Source organism: Fusarium solani (assembly GCF_023522795.1).
Source record: "Fusarium solani strain SB1 chromosome Unknown bctg00000005, whole genome shotgun sequence".
In the NCBI taxonomy this organism is placed as follows: domain Eukaryota; kingdom Fungi; phylum Ascomycota; class Sordariomycetes; order Hypocreales; family Nectriaceae; genus Fusarium; species Fusarium solani.
In genome coordinates this window covers 520,744-538,530 of record NW_027072153.1, presented here as the reverse complement: position 1 = coordinate 538,530, position 17,787 = coordinate 520,744, and the positions used below count along the sequence as shown (strand labels likewise).

The 17,787-nt window shown below is 52.7% G+C and overlaps 8 protein-coding genes across 8 annotated transcripts; 2 read left to right on the top strand and 6 right to left on the bottom strand.

The window, feature by feature from the left end:
* Positions 1 to 348: 348 nt before the first annotated feature.
* Positions 349 to 735, bottom strand: MRS44_008570 (uncharacterized protein; the record flags this gene model as incomplete). The annotated part of the gene is made up of 1 exon (XM_065620983.1): positions 349 to 735. The coding sequence occupies one exon, from the start codon at positions 733 to 735 to the stop codon at positions 349 to 351; it is 387 nt and encodes a 128-aa protein (XP_065477055.1).
* Positions 736 to 1,156: 421 nt separating this feature from the next.
* Positions 1,157 to 2,686, bottom strand: MRS44_008569 (uncharacterized protein; the record flags this gene model as incomplete). Its single annotated transcript, XM_046283638.2, has 3 exons — positions 1,157 to 2,036; positions 2,084 to 2,424; positions 2,474 to 2,686. The coding sequence occupies 3 exons, from the start codon at positions 2,684 to 2,686 to the stop codon at positions 1,157 to 1,159; spliced, it is 1,434 nt and encodes a 477-aa protein (XP_046132023.1).
* Positions 2,687 to 3,646: 960 nt separating this feature from the next.
* MRS44_008568 (uncharacterized protein) lies at positions 3,647 to 5,079 on the top strand (the record flags this gene model as incomplete). Its single annotated transcript, XM_046281189.2, has 4 exons — positions 3,647 to 3,942; positions 3,994 to 4,467; positions 4,517 to 4,625; positions 4,675 to 5,079. 4 exons carry the CDS (start codon positions 3,647 to 3,649, stop codon positions 5,077 to 5,079), a joined length of 1,284 nt encoding a protein of 427 aa, XP_046132022.1.
* A 226-nt stretch (positions 5,080 to 5,305) lies between these two features.
* Positions 5,306 to 6,973, bottom strand: MRS44_008567 (uncharacterized protein; the record flags this gene model as incomplete). Its single annotated transcript, XM_046276285.2, has 4 exons — positions 5,306 to 6,079; positions 6,130 to 6,264; positions 6,312 to 6,845; positions 6,917 to 6,973. The coding sequence occupies 4 exons, from the start codon at positions 6,971 to 6,973 to the stop codon at positions 5,306 to 5,308; spliced, it is 1,500 nt and encodes a 499-aa protein (XP_046132021.2).
* An 803-nt stretch (positions 6,974 to 7,776) lies between these two features.
* Positions 7,777 to 8,370, top strand: MRS44_008566 (uncharacterized protein; the record flags this gene model as incomplete). The annotated part of the gene is made up of 1 exon (XM_046276284.2): positions 7,777 to 8,370. One exon carries the CDS (start codon positions 7,777 to 7,779, stop codon positions 8,368 to 8,370), a length of 594 nt encoding a protein of 197 aa, XP_046132020.1.
* Positions 8,371 to 8,742: 372 nt separating this feature from the next.
* On the bottom strand, positions 8,743 to 9,963 carry MRS44_008565 (uncharacterized protein; the record flags this gene model as incomplete). Its single annotated transcript, XM_046283637.2, has 1 exon — positions 8,743 to 9,963. The coding sequence occupies one exon, from the start codon at positions 9,961 to 9,963 to the stop codon at positions 8,743 to 8,745; it is 1,221 nt and encodes a 406-aa protein (XP_046132019.2).
* Positions 9,964 to 11,254: 1,291 nt separating this feature from the next.
* Positions 11,255 to 13,102, bottom strand: MRS44_008564 (uncharacterized protein; the record flags this gene model as incomplete). The annotated part of the gene is made up of 4 exons (XM_046281188.2): positions 11,255 to 12,073; positions 12,129 to 12,182; positions 12,238 to 12,261; positions 12,317 to 13,102. The coding sequence occupies 4 exons, from the start codon at positions 13,100 to 13,102 to the stop codon at positions 11,255 to 11,257; spliced, it is 1,683 nt and encodes a 560-aa protein (XP_046132018.2).
* Positions 13,103 to 13,728: 626 nt separating this feature from the next.
* Positions 13,729 to 15,631, bottom strand: MRS44_008563 (uncharacterized protein; the record flags this gene model as incomplete). Its single annotated transcript, XM_046269602.2, has 4 exons — positions 13,729 to 13,931; positions 13,980 to 14,134; positions 14,186 to 15,488; positions 15,559 to 15,631. The coding sequence occupies 4 exons, from the start codon at positions 15,629 to 15,631 to the stop codon at positions 13,729 to 13,731; spliced, it is 1,734 nt and encodes a 577-aa protein (XP_046132017.1).
* Between the last annotated feature and the right edge of the window lie 2,156 nt (positions 15,632 to 17,787).

The window sequence follows — 17,787 nt, the reverse complement described above, 5'->3', positions numbered from 1 at the left end:
AACGTCTAGGGGCCAAGTGAAAATAGGCAGTCATAGGAAAATTGGCTGCCTCTATGGGTGCAATGGCATGCTTGAGTTCGAATGTTCTGTTGGCTGAGGAAGCAAAAGTGACGACTCCAGAACAGGATTTGGCTTTCTAGGTATATTTGGCTTGGTTTACTGAACTTTGCTTGGATTTTTGTGAAGGGGAGTACCTCCGCTCGACAACCTGAAGTCACTATTTGGTAGGTTATTTTCACTAATCCTCCACCGCCTGAATCCTGTAGTTGTACTCTAGTTTCTATGCTTTGCACGAGCTATCAAAGAGGCCCATACCCCCCCATTCAAACACTTGGAACCTTTTTTGTGTTATGCCATCAACCCGGACCAGAGAAACATTGCAATGAGAACACTATGAACACCCAAGTGAACAGCTGGACCTCCCAGCGTCTTTCCAAGCTCTCCCTTGGTCTCGATCCCATAGACTAGCCGAACTATAGCTCTGTGTGTAGGCCAGCAGTGCCAAAACGCGAATGCAAGGGCCACGAGGCGTGAGGTTTCGTCAAACGGCCTGGTCAGAAAGACAAAGGCGATAAGGTTGGTAAACAAGATGAGACCACCGTAGCATTGTAGGATGAGAGAGGCGGATGGTGTGAGAGGTAAGAGTTGAGCTTCTGGCCTGAATATGAAGGTGAGACCGGCAAAGGTTGAGATGATGTCGTGGATGAGGAAGGGCAACTTGGTTTGGGAGAGCATCATGAGAGGAGGTCAAAGTTGATGCGGCAGTGAGAAGATAGGATGCAGTTTCTTCAGCTCAATTACTCTTGGCGCATTAAATATACTAGATCACTCAAGAGTTCTCCGTGTCGATGTATCATGTTGAGAGAATCCCCAATTGACACGCGGTTGGCTGGCGGCTGGTTATGCCCAGTGTAGTAATGGTCAACTGTCATCCTGACTCAGCCTCCATAGGATCGTCTATTAACCGACAGTTTTCGTACTATACGCAGCGACGTACCCCACAAGGCTGAATCGTATATATTACGAGCTTACTATTGGTATTCAGGGGCACCATGTTGAGTCGCACAAGGGTCTGCCCCGGTCAGGCACCGAGTGTTGAAGCTGGCAAGGCAAATGCAACCTATTTGCGTTGTCATGAATCTGATTATAGAATCCTTTACGCCTGATCCTTGGTCCAATGATACTGTGCTGCCGGGTGATCCGCTGGAGGCCTCGCAAGACCCTTCTTCCCGTACAGGTTCTCCCGATAAGTTCCCCCGTCGACAGCGTAGTCATCCCAAAAGAGACCTCGCTTCCTCAGCACAGGCAGCAAATCAGAAATAACCTCCTCAAATGTTGCAGGCAGGAGTGCATAAGACAGGTTGAATCCGTCAATGTCAGCCTCGTCAATCCACCTTTCCATCTCGTCGGCAATACGCTCCGGTGTTCCGGCCACCGTGGCTCCCAGTCCGCCGACCTTGATGTGGTTTGCTACAGTGTGCTTTGTCCACTTTGGCACACCCGGTAGAGACTTGGACCACGACTCGACAGCCGAGCGGATCGCATTGGACTCGACGTATCGAAGCTCTTCGTCGTCGCCGTACTGAGCAAGGTCGATACCCGTCCATCCACCAAACAAAGCCAGCGCTCCATCTTCAGAACCGTAGCTCACGAGCTCTTTATATCTCGCGTCTGCTTCTTCTTGCGTCTTTCCAATGATGGGGCAGAACATGGCCAAGAACTTGATAGATGCAGGGTCTCGGTTAAACTGCTCCTTTGCCAGGGCGCGGATCTCTGCCACGTTCTTGGCAACCACCGCAGGACTGTGCCCAGCTACAAAGATTGCTTCTGCGTGCTTGGCAGCAAAGTTCTTTCCGGCTTTAGAGGTGCCGGCTTGGAGGATGAGGGGAGTGCGCTGGGGGGATGGCTGGCAGATGTGAGGGCCTGGGACGTTGTAGTATTTTCCCTCATGGTTGATGAGGCGGACGAGAGAAGGATCCGTGTAGACTCCCTTTTCGCGGTCTAGTTTGACTGCATCGTCACGCCATGAGGATTGCCTGCGACGGTCAGTTGAAATCCAATGACTTTTAGAAAGATGTCTTACCAGAGCTTGTATGTGACATCCACGTATTCCTCGGCAATGGCATATCTCTCATCATGGCTAGGCTGCTCTGTGTGCCCCAAGTTTCTGGCAGCAGAGTCAAGGTAGCCCGTCACAATGTTCCAGCCAAGCCGTCCCCCTGTGAGGTGGTCCACGGTACTCAGACGGCGTGCCAGATGATATGGCTGCTCGTAAGTAGTCGCAACAGTCACACCAAAGCCAATGTTCTTTGTGGCAGCTGCCATAGCAGGGACAGTGGCTAGGGGCTCATTAACCGGCCATTGAGCGCCAGAGATGATGGCAGGATCTGGGTTGCGAGGTCCTTTGTAGACATCATAAGATCCCTTTCATTGTCAGTTACACGAAGTATGAGATAAGTCTGGTTCAACTCACGAGAACATCGGCAATAAAGATGCCGTGAAACTTTCCCTTTTCGAGCAACTGCGCGAGCTTCACCCAGTGACTGATGTTGTTAAAGTCCCAGGAGCGATCATCCGGGTGCCTCCAGAGACCTGGAGACTGATGACCACTGCAAGACTCTACAAAAGCATTGATGATTAGCTGCTTCTTGGGCTTTGCAGCCGCAGCAGACGTTTCGGTAGACATGGTGTTGGTTGGTTGACCTCAACGTAGAGACAGAAGTTCAAGAGAAGCTGCAGGAATAACCTCATAAAGCCAAGATGGAGGTCATCTCTTTACGTCTGATAAGAGCTATTATCTAGGATTACGCAATTGAGGGGAAGCTCGAGTGCCGTCGGATTGTCGGGTCACCGGCTTGCACAATAATGCTACCCCGATCGCGTGCTCGCGAAGGTGGGTCAGCTAGGTCTTGGTTATCATGGGCTGATGATGAGGGAGAATTCTTGGACGAAATAAACTCGGGACTTTTATGTAAAGAGCTTTTGATTTTATAGAGTATATGGATTCATTTATACGACAGAAATAAGTTGTATTGATAGGAAAGGGGGGTGGGTCGAGGTAAGCAGAATGAGTTGCATCTGTCAAGCCAACAACAGGCGCCGGCATAGTAATAGCGATGTTATGAGATACATCAAGTCCCGCAATTACTGATAAGATCTTTCCATCCTTCACGAATACCAGGGTAGTCAACCTTTACCGAACACTGCCGAATCTATCACTCACCATTTTAGCTCCATAAGACGTCAACTCTCACAACACCAATCACAACATCCCTCAAATGATAACATCAATTCACTCCTCTCAGAGAATCGTAGATCATACGAGTCTTGCTGGAGCTGAGGTCTGCATCCCACGTGTACCTGACACCATCTGTAGATCAAGATTCGTCATGAACCAGCTGAATACTTGCTCACCTTGAAAGTGCCGAGGTCGATCGGAGCCGCGTGGACCCTGCATTTACGAATAACGAGATGCAGACCTCGAGAAACGCAATGCCATGCACGAAGGAGTCGAAGTTGAGTGGCTGATGGCTCCCCCCAACATCTATAAAGTTCCACAAGTCGAAGGTTGCCACTCGCATAGCTTTGCCCAGTCTCCTCACCGAAATACCCTCACCTATATACCTTCCCCAAACTCACCTTATCCATGGCTACCCCTACGTTTGAGAGTACAGACCCTGCCGTCTACGCCGAGTATGAGGCTCAGTGGTCGGATCTTCCCAAGGACGCAGAGGCATGGATCAAGCGTGCCCAAGATGTTGCCGATGTGCTAGCCAAGGACGTTGTCGTCCGTGAGCAGGCCAACAAGTCTCCCAAGGCTGAAGTTTCTCTTTTGAAGCATTCCGGTTTGCTCAAGATTCTTGGTCCGGCCAAGTATGGCGGTGGTGAGCAACCTTGGAGTGTTGGGTTTAGGGCTGTCCGTGAGGTTGCTAAGAAGGATGGGTGAGTCTACTTTTACCATTTGAATTAGTATATATATTGATATAACCACAGTTCGATTGGTATGCTGCTGGGCTATCATCTTGTCTGGGCAACTGCCGCCAACGTCGTCGGCAGCCCTGAGCAAGCCGATAGAGCGCAAAAGCTCATCATCACCAACAACTACTTTGTCGGAGGAGCCGTCAACCCCCGTGACAGCGATCTTAAGATTACCTCTGATGGTGACAAGATCGTCTTTAACGGCTTCAAGAATTTCAGCACCGGAGGCGTCATCTCAGATCTGACCGTCCTGGAGGGCGTCTACGGAGAAAAGGAAGAGCACATCTTTGCTGTCGTGCCTACACAGCAGGCTGGCATCCAGTTTAAGCATAACTGGGATAATATTGGTGTGCGGTTGACAGAGTCTGGAAGTGTCAACATCGAGAATGTGTCGGCTCCTTGGAGTGACGCCCTTGGATGGGATGCTGAGGCCAAGAAGCCTGATCCCAACATTCTGGCTATTCCTTTTGCCAGCTTGCTTCTTCCTACGTAAGTACTTATCTCGGAGATATAAGTGTACTTACTAACTCTGTGGTAGTGTGCAGCTCAACTTTGCTAACCTGTACCTGGGTATTGCTGCTGGTGCTCTCGAGTACGCATCTCAGTATACCCTCAAGAGTACCCGAGCCTGGCCTTACGGAGGCGACGTAAGTGCCACAACTTGAACAAAGAGACCAATCTCTAATAAACTTCCAGAACAAGGAAAAGGCCACTGATGAATTCTACATCCTCTCCACCTACGGCAACTTCCTCGCCCACATCCGCGCAGCCGAAGCCCTAGCCGAAAAAGTAATCGCCAAAACCGACGAAATCTACGCCAAGTACTCCACCAACCGATCCCAAGTCACAGCCGAGCAGCGCGGCGAGTTTGCCGAATGGGTCGCCAGCCTCAAGGTGGTCACCACCGACACTGGTCTCAAGGTCACGGCTGGCGTGTTTGAGGTTACGGGGTCGAGGGCTACGGCTTCGAAAGCTGGGTTGGATCGGTTCTGGAGGGATCTTAGGACGCATACGTTGCATGATCCTGTTGCTTATAAGAATCGGGAGTTGGGGAGGTATCACTTGCTTGGGGAGTATCCTGAGCCTACGTGGTACACTTAGACAGAGACTGTGTTTGCATGCACTTCACAACCCTTACTGTAGCGAATTGAAACCGTGTTTTATCCAGGGTCCAATCTATATGCCCCCTACCTGTTTACCCCAATGTACTCCTGATATATTCCTTTATTGCTCCCCAAGACCAATCCCAGTCATGATACATATCAACATCAACCGCCCGCAGGCAGTATGTCACCGCCCCGCAGTGACTATCATGCAGACACCCATCTCATTGAACACAGCACTGCTCTGGAGCTTGTTCAGGATTATGTGCCGCTTCACCTTCCTTGATCAACGCCAACTCCTGCTCCTGAGATTGGATCCTTGGTGCCAATCGCTCACGGAGCTCTGCAAACTTGCTCCTCCACCAGTATCCCATCGTCAGCCACTTTGTCACCGTCCAGTCTTCTTGGTACTCGGAGAGCAGTGCTTCTAGCTGCCCCTTCATGATGGGCTCGTCTGTTGCTCCCCATGCGATTGCGAGAGTCAACGGCACGTGGCTTGCTCCGAGTGGTCGGTATTGGCTAATGTTGTGAGCCATGGTGATGACCTCGCTGCAGAACAGTGCCCCCTCTGAAACCAGGGACAAGCTGTATGGGTCAAATGCTTGCATGAGGTGGTTGATTATAATGATGATGCAAAGCAACACCGAGTACGCCGAGTAATAAGATCGTGAAAGCCGTAGCTGCATAACCGTAGGCGAAGACCCAGGAGGCAAGCTAACAGCCTGAACGATGTGCGACATTTTTTCCATGTCTAGACGCAGTCTGTGATAGGCGCATGCTATCTCCATCCGGTGTAGCTCCGGTTGGTTTATAAAGTCTGGGATCATGCCGAGGTTCCGCATGCGGAGACTTGGTATTCCTCCCGAGTTTTCTCTGACGTTTCGTGCTTGGGCGCCTTCTGCGGTACTCGTCGGGGGGTTGGATCTTCGGAAGTTGTCGAGTATGTCCCAGAACCATTTGTCTAGTCTTACTTTGGGGTTTGTGATGCTTTCTATGATCTGTGGAATCCGTTAGTTAGGTGATGTAAAAAGGGGGGACTGAAACTTACCACTGGCACACAAAATGTTAGGACCATCTCCGTTTCAAAACCGGCCTTCCAATTCTCTTGGGCCGCCGCCCGAAGCAGATATGCCAAGCCTTCTCCATGGCTCGTGTGCTGATCATCTTCCCTGCCGAGCCAGCCCTGAGACGCGTTAGCCAAGGAACCGTAGGGCTGAAGGGGACACCCACCTGGCAGATCATGATGAGGTAGACGGCGCACATGGTCTCTGGGGTTCGGGCCTTGCGGGGATCGCTAAGGACCACTCGTAGGGACTTGAGTGCGCGCACATACTTTGTAAGGGCGTCTACCGACTGGTGGCCCTGTGGTCTGTGGAGGGTGGAAAACGTGGTAGCCAAGGCATCTGCAGACGTATCCAGGGCCTCGTTACGACCAAGGCGGGCGGGGATGTGACGTAGAAAGTCTCCGTAGCAGGTAATGTCGTACCGCAGGTCGGTGATCTCCAGGCGTGATATCAGAGTGTTGGTAATGGTGTTTGTCGGGCTGCTGGGCGTACGCACCAGAGCCTGGAAGCTCAAAGGGGACGAAGAGCTCTGGGAGCTGCTACTGGACGTGCCCTCGTCCGTGTCGACGATCTGTGGGCTTCCGCTGTCTGAGCCGATCTCCAACGTCTGGACCTTGAACTTGTATCGCTGCTTTCCCGAGCCGATGCAGGGGATGTTGAGCCTCGCGCATCTCGAGCATGCGGGCTTTGCCTGGTCGCACTATAGATCGACAGGTTAGAAAGAATCAAAGCCGTCATGAAGTTTTACTGTGCTTGGCTGACGAAACGAACCTTTTTTTTCTGCTTCCTGCAGGCATCACAGCCCTTGCCAGACGGAACACCCGGCATTGTCTGGGCGCTCGGTATTACCCAAAGAAGAAGCGAGTGATCTTCTGTGGAGGCGTAAAAGAATACAGTAATGACTTTTACCTTGGAGGGAAGGGAAGAGCGGAGTGTTGAAGGATATGCCGCTTTTTTGGGGTGACTTTTGAAGCCCCGCTCCCTCCACGTCGTGAGAGGCTATCCGCGACAAGGGTTTGTCCCAACCAAGCTTCTCAGGTGTGCCTTGGCAGATGAGCGATGGATCTGACAGAGTGGGAATGTGATTGGACAGCGCCTGGTTGCTCCAAGTTTGGAATAGTGCTGTTGTGATCGCAAGATGAGCAGAGAGAGTGGGAAATGGACGCACTTTTGAATGCCGCTGACTGACCCCAAATGCCCATTCTGTTTCGTGGGCATTGCTCCATGGGTTTAAAGCATGCTGACATGTGCCGTAGCGAATCAGCGACCTCTCGTACTCCGTATAAAGGTCGAGCTGCCTGATCGAGTATGGCACAGCACACCATAAATTGTTCCGTTGATCGTCAAGGCCCACGTAATCGCCACCCGCTCAGCCTTGTGCGACGGGTCGGGTCACCACTAACCAGGGGGGCAGTGCTGGCGCATCGTTTGGTGCGAATTGAGGAGGATCGCCGGTCGGGGTCAGCCTTATAGTTTTGGGGATGCCACGAATAGCATCTTGTAGACGAGGGTTTATAAAGAGTATATAATTATCTGAGAGTCTCGGCCTTGCTCGTATTTCTTTTGGTAGACATTGCGTTAAAGAAACAACTTCAACGACAGCCAACCATTCACTCACACTCATCGCAACCATGAGAGATCTCCTCAATAAGTTCCTGTACGGCTCTTCGCTCTCGGAAGCTGCCAATGATGGATCTCGTACACTCTCAATTCGACCTTCCTCAGAGGACAGCAATCTATTCTTGATCATCCCAGAGGGAGCACCCAAAGAAGCACCTCCTCTATACACAATCTCCAAGCGCGACGACAAGCCCAACTTTGTTGCCTACCGAGGTCCCCCAACTCCCGAAAACATCATCGGCACGGCAACTATCCACTTTACGACGACAACCATTGACCTCTCCATTTTTAACCAGCACATGGTGGTCAAGAATAGCCTCTCGGGGAATTGGTCCTTTGAGACACCCCACATGGGCAAGTTCAAGTGGAAGGTGAACCAGATGACGGGTAGTTCGTATGAGCTCTACGACCGGGCGGAACGTAAGCTTGCCAAGTACGGGAGTGCAGGCATTACAAGACCAATGGAGAAACAGGTCTCGGTATTTGTACCGTGCGACGACTTTTTCACCGTCACGATTGTCCTATCGATAATGGCGTGCAAGGAGTTGGATAAGATTAACGAGAAGGTGGCAGAGAAGCTGATCAACGGGCTTGTGGGGATCTGAAGATGAAGTTCATTGGGAACGTCGGCGCAAGGAGTTGAAGGGTTTGAGTTTTTAGAATGCTCACGTCAGATTTGAATGCAATTTGAGTTTTAAATATGCACAGTAAATGGCGATCTACAGTTGTGCCGAGGAATTGCGGTCAAGTTGTTGGGGTAATGATTCAGAAGCTGTGTAACCTCCAAGGCAGATATCACAGTCAGCAATAAGCAAAAGATAGCACATCACGAATATAGAAGGCGAACACGTGTATTGTTTGATCATATGATGTTTATTTATCACCTAAAACACCTAGTTAATGCTTAAATTTCCCCTAAAACTCCGAACGCCTTCTCATGACCCGAAACAAGGTCTCAGACAAGATTCGACCCTCACTCACACGTCCACGACAATCTGGCCATCAAGGCACTTTGTCCCCTGAGGAACAGCTTGAGGCAGAGCCCAGCCGCGGTTGCAGAGACCGAAGAAGGTTGGCGACATGCACACGAGCTGTCCAGGCACGGGGCAGAGCTCCATGCCAACGGCCCACCAGGGACGGTTGCTGCCGGAGGAAGAGTCGTCGGTGGATGGGGCTGGGGCTGGGGCACTGACAGCAGGTTGGCTGGAAGGAGCTGGCTTGTTGATAGAAGAAGCGACGGGAGCTGATTCACCGGCAGAGGGTGCAACAGGTTGCTGAGTTGGAGTACCGGCTGCGCTGGTCGCACCGGTGGGAGCAGTAATAAAGACAACATCACCGCCCTCACTGGGCTTCTCGGGAGCAGGGACACTGGGTTGAGCCGCTACTGACGATGCAGGCTTCGAAGGAGACCCAGGCTTGGGGGCAGCGACTGCGCCGGCGGGCTCCTTGAAGTTGGGCTCCTTGAAGTTGGGCTCGGCGGCGGCAGGACACTTGCTAGATTCATCTTGGCTCGCAGGCTCAAGCACCTTGCCAAAGTCACCAGGCTCAGGGAATCCGAGAACGCCCTGGCCAGTGGTGCACTGTCCCGGAATATTGGCAACAAAGGGAGGAGGCAGAGTGTCGACGAATGAACTGTCGTCTTTTCCTCCCACAACCTCAATAGGAGCGCAGACCATGTACATCTCTCGGTTTCCAAGCTTGTTGAACCAAGTCCAGGCGAAGACGGCAGGGCCGTTCTGCATATCCTTGGGGATCGGGATGTCGAACTCGCGGATACACTCCTTTCCGCTATCGTTGCCGCACTCGGGGCCGTGCTCACGACCTTGGGGGTCCTTGGCGATGCTGGGGATGTTGCCTTGGGCTTCAGCTGGACATCCGCCGATGATGGAGTAGATGGTTCGCCATCCTTCAACATCCTTGGAGGGATCCTTGCCGTGGGAGATGCTGAACTGGCACGATCCGCCGGCGTGAACAGCGCTGCCCCAGAACTTGACCTTTTGGGTGGTTCCAGCAGTCACCTTTGTGACCTGCTCGGCGTGCTGGGTGCGGCCTTGACAAGGGAAGGGGGCTTCGGGGCCGAGAGGATCGACCTGCACAAAGGGTGCAGTGTCGAGGTTGAAGGGGTGAGGCTCAACCATGATGACGTGGGCCCAAGCGCCGGAGATGGCGAGGGCCGAGAGTGCGATGAGGGATCGCATTGTTACTGCGTGTTGTGAGATGATGAGTGTGGTGTTTTGTGTTCTCGATGGTTCGTTGGTGTTGATGGTGGTGGATGGAGAAGGCTCATGAAGAGAGGAAGGCGATCAAATTAATACCATCTGTGAATTCTTCTATTCAGGAGAAGTGAAGTTGTGTTTACATGTTCGTTGATGGTTATACTTCCCGTTCAGTCACTCTCATGAACAATAGCATTGTCGCACTGATGCCATGCTGTGGGTGCTCAAAGAATAGCGCATTCACCATTCATGTTCTATTCACACTTCCTGTTTGGGTAGTAATTCATTGTTCATTCACTTGCCTCCAAAAAAGGCGAAAGTGAACAGGCAGGCGCTTGAGTGTGGTAGTGCAGTGTTCGGTACCCTCGTTTGCAGTTCATGATGCGACCGTGGTGGAACAAAAGCCATGGTCGTAACACGGTCGCGTGTGGTCATTTCATGGGCAGAGCTTTGACTGTGAGCAGCGCAATAATTAAGCAAATGTCGAATGGCAAATAAAACGCAGCTGTCCTTAAACCTCCAATCCCTTGGTGATACATTATTGTACAAGACGCGATGACAGGAAACGATTGAGAAAGAGAAGGCAAAAGTAAAAACGCGAAGCGATTGGCGAAGAGACGAGAAAAGAAAACGAGATTAAAACACGACAATAGAGAAAAAGGAAAAAGAGAAAAGAAAGTGAGAAGAGAAGAAAAGACAGACGACAAGAAAATAGAATGCAAAGAAGACAGGCGCGGAAATCCGATCGCAACGTGGAATGGACTCAACATCAAAGCGTGAAGAGATGACTGGGTTGACAAGACCAGAACCGAATAGCGAAAGTAGAAGCAGGTCAAAGTGTGACCAATAGACTAGACGAGCTGGGTGATCGAAGGCGCAATGAGCTGACCGGCTTTCTGGTCATAACAGAAGCGATCTTGAGATCAAGCTTAGGCTTCTCGATGCATGTGCAAGTCATTGAGCCCGTGGGGATATCATCAGTGACGATGACACGAAATCGCGCAGGATAGAACAAGACGATTCGGCGATACGAGACGACCGAACGTGGAAGAACCAAGCGGAATGGTAAAAGACGACGAAGAGTCCAAGTGCGACAAACAGGTTGACTGAACCGGGCCGGAGAAAGCGATGACCTGGCTGCTTTCTGGTGACATGAGAAGTGATCCGAAGATCAAACGTCGGTTGCTAAACATGAAGCAAAGCACCGAGACATCAGGTATCTTCCGCATGAAGCATATCGCCAGTTTCGTTCTGTAAAGCCCCATAAGATTGCTCATGGTTCTGGGAGTGCCTCGTGGCCAAGATCTGCCGTGGGGCAGGGCACAACATCTTCGTGTACGCCCATCGTCCAGGAATATGTCTCCTCCCCAGTAGGGGGTCGTGTCTTTGTCCTGTTATATCCGCAGCCGGAAAAGGGGATGGAGCTGTAGGCAGAAGTGATTACGGCCGTCTGAAGATGTGTTTTGCCGTTTCGCTGGAGTCGCATGATGTCAGCTACGACGTCCGCCCAGCTGGGATCATCGTCATCCAAGCTGCAATAACTCAGACGAATCTCCTCCAGCGTTTCTCCGTGCGCCTTGAGAAACTGCCGTATCTCTAGCCGGGATACTAGTCCGCAGGCGAAATCGGCGCGGAGTAGGTTGTGGAAGGTGAGGCCGTCGGGTATGGCCCCGATCAGAGCCATATTGTGCGCTTCCAATTTCAGCTCCTGGAGTCGTGGTATCTCTGTTAGGACCGAACCAAGTTGTCCTTGCTCGATTATTTGCTGGCCGTCTGTATGATTTCGGCCGTTGGCAATGACCAGGTGGCATTTGGTAAGGAAGGTTCCGGAAAAGCCAGTCGCAAGTCTAAAGGCGAACGGTGGTGGCCAGAAATCGAACAACCTGATGCCCAGACCAGGTTGCTGGACATTCGATACTGTATCGAGAGAGCTGTCGATTCTGAATTCGACGATACGGGATTGGGCGATCGGGTTGTTCAGCACATCGAGGACGATCTGTAGCCCCCGACTCTCGCGGCGCAAGGTTCGGGCTCCTGTGGGAATCATCGTCTGCGGTTGGGGAGTGAGATAGCTGTTTGGGATATGGGGAGTCTGTATCATTGAGTTAGTAACCATTCTCTGTCGGCTGGATGGTCCTAAGACTTACAGGCGCCACCTCCTGGGCTTCGCTGCCGTCATCCGAACGCGCGACATGTCCGTCCTGTTTCTCCGGGTCAGCAATCGTACGTTGGTCAGTGAATGGTATCGTGGCTCACAGCTTCAATCTCATCGTCGGAGTCCTGTATCATAGAGTCAGTCATGGCAAGTCAAAGTTTAGACCATGTTACAACTTACTAGTTCCTGGACACGTGGGTAATCGGGCGCGTAGGGTGCTCCGTTGAGAAGTATGTGCTCGTCAAAACCGTCCCTGAGCCAATCGAGTCCAAACACTTGATCTGAATCAAAGTCGCCATCCTCAATTGGATGCCACCAATCAACTCGGGGTGCAAACGGTGGGCGTTCACGCCGTCTCTGGCCTACTTGTCTCCAGATTTTCACCACTGGACTTGAGTTCCACTTGCTCTGGGCCCCTTCTGCCGGGGTGTCGTCTGCCGTGCGGATCGTGAGGACGAGGGTGCGTAGTGCAGTCATTCTTGGGAGGGCTTCTCGAAGAGCTGATATATCACTTCGAGACAGCCGATTGCTGTGATGATGCTGGTAAATCTGAACTAAGAGAGCATGGAGTTCGTCGTCGGGGGTTGAAGGCCAGATTCGACCATCCGCATCCCATGGCTCATCGTTGTCATTGGGGAAATATGCGACCTTTCTGAGCGGCCAAAGACTGGCTTGGTTTGCCATGTGGCGGAAGACCCTGCGATCAAGGAGGGCGGAGGACACGGTCGTGTCGTCGACTATCAACTCCTTCACTCTGCCGATGAGCTGAGGGTTCGCGGCAACGAGCTCAAACACATACAGGTCGTAGTCGTGGCAGCTAAGATAGAGTGTGGAATAAAGATAGTGGGAAGCAATAAGCGACAGCCTTCGACAAGTCGATCGCAGCGCTTTGATGTCCTCCCTACGGAGGAGGGCCGCGATGCCGTCCAGTACCTCGTTGGGTAGATCCAGCAAAAAGACAGGCATCGAGAATACCAAGTACGCGGTGGCAGAACTTAGGTGTAGGCGGGAGTCGTCCAATAATGGCAAAAGTCTCGCTCGTCTGCAGGCAGTGGGTTGGAAATGAGGGTGATGAAGGAGTTGGGTAGAAAGCGGGAGCAAGTTCGGCTTGAAATACCTGGAGCGTGGGTCGCGTTTGCGTGCAGCGACTGCACTGCGTATTGACACTGGCAGCCGATTGTCGTCAGCTTTTGCCAGTGTCAACGGTCTAGACGAGTGTTTTTGGACGTGAACGAACGCGTCTATTGATGCAATGAGCACGTGTACTCGCAGTGTGTAAACGCCCATTGTCCTCGAACATGCCTCCTCACACGGCATTCACCACGCCCTCACACTAATTGCCAAACGACGTCGTTGTAATACACCAACTTTTCATTAAGATGCCGCGTTGGGCAGGGTAAACGACATGAGATTGAGCCTATGTGCCCTGTTCTCTGTACCGTACATGTATGTATAGATAAGTAAGTTCAAGAAAAGGTCACCTCCAGAGCTACCAGTCCAGCTATCCTCGGTCCGTCCCCTCCAAGGGTATTTCCATGCAGCGCTCTCGGGGGTATACGTTAATCAATGAGTGAAGTGAGTAGGTGAATGGCTTAGCCGGCGTAGCCCCAGCGAGGAGCGTTGACAATGATACCGCAGATGCAGCCAGAGATGATACCGGCGGTGGGAAGGGTGATGATCCAGCCCATGTAGATCCAAGCGACCATGCGCCAGTTAATGGAGCGCCAAGTGCCAGAGCAAAGACCAACGCCGACGGTGGCACCGGTGATACACTGGGTAGTGGAAACGGGAAGCTCTGTTGATGGTCAGTGATGCACTACACCATACAGTTAATGACACTTACTAAGACGGGTGGCCAGGATAATGGTAATGGCGGCACCAAGCTCCATGGAGAATCCTCGAGAGGGAGAGTGCAGAGTCAGGCGGTTACCCAGGTTGCGCATGATGTTGTAACCGTAGGTCCAGATACCGAGGGCGATACCGGCACCACCGAAGCAGCTATTCATCATTAACCTCTGATCAAATGAGTGTGAATGTCGAGCAACTTACAGAATCCAGACGGGGACATCAGTCTTGCTAGACTCGATGCTGCCAGAGCGCCACACCTGGTAGATGGTGGCATAGGGAGCGATGGCGTTGGCCACATCGTTGGCGCCGTGGGTGAAGGAGGCGGTGCAGGCAGTCATGACTTGCATAAAGGTGTAGAGGTACTCGGCGCGGTTGTCGTAGTGAGGAACGTTGGCGTGGATCTCGTCGAGGTCGCCGGTCAGGATGCTCTTCTTCTTCTGCATGTTGATGATGTCCTGGTCGACACCCTGGAGGAAGAGGAACTTGAGGTACCAGAAGATCATGGCGCCGCTGTACCAAGGGGCCTCGGGCTTGGGACCGATGATGCTGCGCTTCTCCTTGACCTCGACGGGCTCGGCGACGGCCTCGGGAGTCTCCTCAGAGACCTTCTTGCCCTCATTGCTGGTCTGCTCCTGGGCGCGCTCAAACTCGTCACTGCCCTGGCGGCCAGCACGTCGGAGATCCTCGAGCTCCTCGCGAGTAAGGTGACCCTCGTAGAAATCCTTGATACCACCCTCAGCACCCTCAGGCTGAGCAGGGGGGGCGGGACGCTTGAGCAGGAGAGGGCCCATAGGGATGTGCCACCAGCGAAGCTGCCAGTCGTCAACAATGACGATGCGATACAGCCAGGGCAGGAGGAAGATGGCGATGATGAGAGCCCAGGCGGCACCGACACCGATGATCAGACCAGCGGTCTCGGCGTCAGTGAAGGAAATGGAGATGGAACCACCCTTCCAGACGATGAGCATGGTAAGGAGGGAAGCAGTGATGCCAAAGTAGATGGGAGTGAGGTAGAGACCCTTCCAGACAGGCTTGCTTCGAAGCATGACACCATACTTGGTGATGAGGAAGATGATGGCACCGAAGCAACCAGCCAGACCGGGGGCGATGATCCAGGCGAGGAAGACGGAGACGACACCAGAGCTAATGCCCTTGTCGAACTCAGCCCAGTGAATGCCGTCAGTACCAACCAGAGCAATACCCATGCCAATGACACCGCCCATGATGGAGTGAGTAGTCGAGACGGGAAGACCGATGCGAGTGCAGAAGGTGAGGTACAGGGAGGAGGCGATGATGGCGCACATCATGCCGAGCATGAGGAGGGCGGGATCACTTTCGAACTGGTCAATGTCGACGACCTTGGTTCGGATGGTATCAGCGACTCGGGCGCCGACACCGACGGATCCTGCAAACTCGAGGATGGATCCCAGGGTCATGGCCTGGAGGTAGGAGATGGATCGGGACGAGACCGATGTGGCCCACGAGTTGGCGACATCGTTGGCACCTGAAGTGGGTTAGAACTAGAAGGTTGATGGAAGCTTCAAGGAAGCAAGCCGGGAATAATAGGCACGTACCAATGTTCCACGCGTCGAGGAACGAAAAGATTGTGCCTAGGGCAAAGATGTAGTCGAACTGGTGAAGCACCATTGCGACGGTGGCCGATCACTCGGGCTTTTTCGTGCCAACAATTAAAAAATTGAAGAACCTTTTGTGTCAAAAGGCTTCTAGAAGAAGAGGCAGTGAAGAGAAGAGTGGTTGATGGTTGCTTGCAGAAGAATCCAACATGATGACAGCAGGTCCTTATATCGACGGGGGACGACAGGAGAGCACCTCATGGGGTGTGAAGCGCACAGTCTTGGCAAACAAGCTTATTATTATGCTTCTGGGGCCACATGCAGGTAGAACGCTCCCGTTGGTCGAGGTGTGTGAGCCTAGCCGTCGAGCTCGGTGAACCCATTCGGACGACATTGCCAGGCTGAGATGCATTCTCCAGCCTTGGCGGCTCTTGAAGGACGAGAGTAACGGATCTCTCAGCCTTGGCACGCGACAGGGTGCGAGAATGGAGGGACTTGGCACGCGACGGGGTGGTATTCTCGTGCTCGTGTCCTGGATGCCCGTTGGATGGGCTGAGACGGAGTCCACTCGGGCAGTCCATCCTGAGGATCAGATTCTGCCTCTTCACAGATACGTAGAACTTTGCCATTGACGAATACACCCCCGCAAATAGCAAACGGGCGTTGGACAAAGGACGTAGGATCGACGACAGCCCACAGAGTTGCCTTGAAGCACACGACTGTCCTGCGCCCTGCTGCATTCGCGGGATGCGCCCAAGACGGGTGAGGCGACAAGGGAGGTGCGGATATGGCGTTTTTCTCGGATGTGACTCGACACGCAGAAAGCCAAGACTGACTGAACAAAGGACCTCTTGAGCAAGCACCAAGAAAACGGAACCCGAGTCTTTTCGCGATAGTGGATGAACAGACGCAGGGTCCTTATCCTAGCTTAATTGTCCGCGTTGCGATAGCGTCTACGAAACGAACGACGCACTGACGGATGGCATCAGACATGGAGACGTTCAACCGTAAAAAATGGGGACTCATCGGGTCTGACCTGAAGACGTGGGAGACGAGTGTCTGAGCAGAGGAGAAGGGTCAAGGCGGATGGGACGTTTTCGCACAGGGCAGCCCAAGGTTGAAGCGAACCAGCGCAAATCGATCCTTCAGGGGATTGACAATCTCACAGGGGTCACCATCTTCCCCGAGCCCTTCAGGTGCCAGAGACAACCCACGTGCATCAGTTATCGTCGTTGAATGAAGAGATCGGGAGAGGCTCTGCGGTGTGGGCCAATGAGATCTGGAATCACTCCACGTGTACGGGGCGGTTCGCTCTGAGCCCACAACTCCAGATTTGCCAAGCCTGGAGATCGAGCAGGGGTTTTCTACTCTGTTAGGACTACGGGTGTACTTTTGCTTTCATGTGCTACCACTCTGTTGATACCTACGGGAATGTGCGGGTGTAATTGGCTTCTGGAAGATGAGAGGGATCATGCTACAGAAAGAGTCAACGGTCCTTTCTCTTTTAGTCAACCGTCCGCTCCTCGACTCGAGCTTACACAGTCTGATATCCAGATCGCTTACCACGTTCCTCGGAGGGAAATCCCACTCTTCCTCCCCTCCTTTCTCCAGCGCGCCAAGAAGTCCGCCCCTCGTCGCAACGTCCCGACACGCTTGCAGCCCCTTCGACACTCGACCACCCACAAGCTCTTCCCGGCGGCACGTTGACACTCTGGTTCGCCATCTTGCCGCGCCAAGAATCCCGCGCCAAGGTGCGCCCACTGCGTATGGGGACACCGAGGAGTGATTACCTGTCGGCCCATCTTGCATGTGCCGCGTACCAAGCTTCCTCGTCTGTCGATGGTAGAGTTCAACTATCTTCTTGGCCTTGATGATTCTAGAAAGAGTGCCCGTCTTGGGTTTATGGATCCTGGGCTGAGCCACGGTCGTCATCGCCGAGATGGAGACTGCTCGGATTGTCTCGAAATGGTTCTCATCCGCGTGAGGATCAACAAGACCCAATATCCCAAGCTAGAAGAGCCTTCCAAGCTAGAGATTAGCACACATCTTCTCCCGTATGTTTGGACCATCAAGATAGTCCCTCATACCACCGTCGATCCCACGCCTCAGTGGCGTTTTACAACGACAACGTGATGTATTTACCTTGAAGCCCGTCCGAGCCAAGACAGCCTCAGATAACCTACGCTGTAGCCCACGCCAAGTTTGTGACCGAGGCTTCTCTTGGCGATG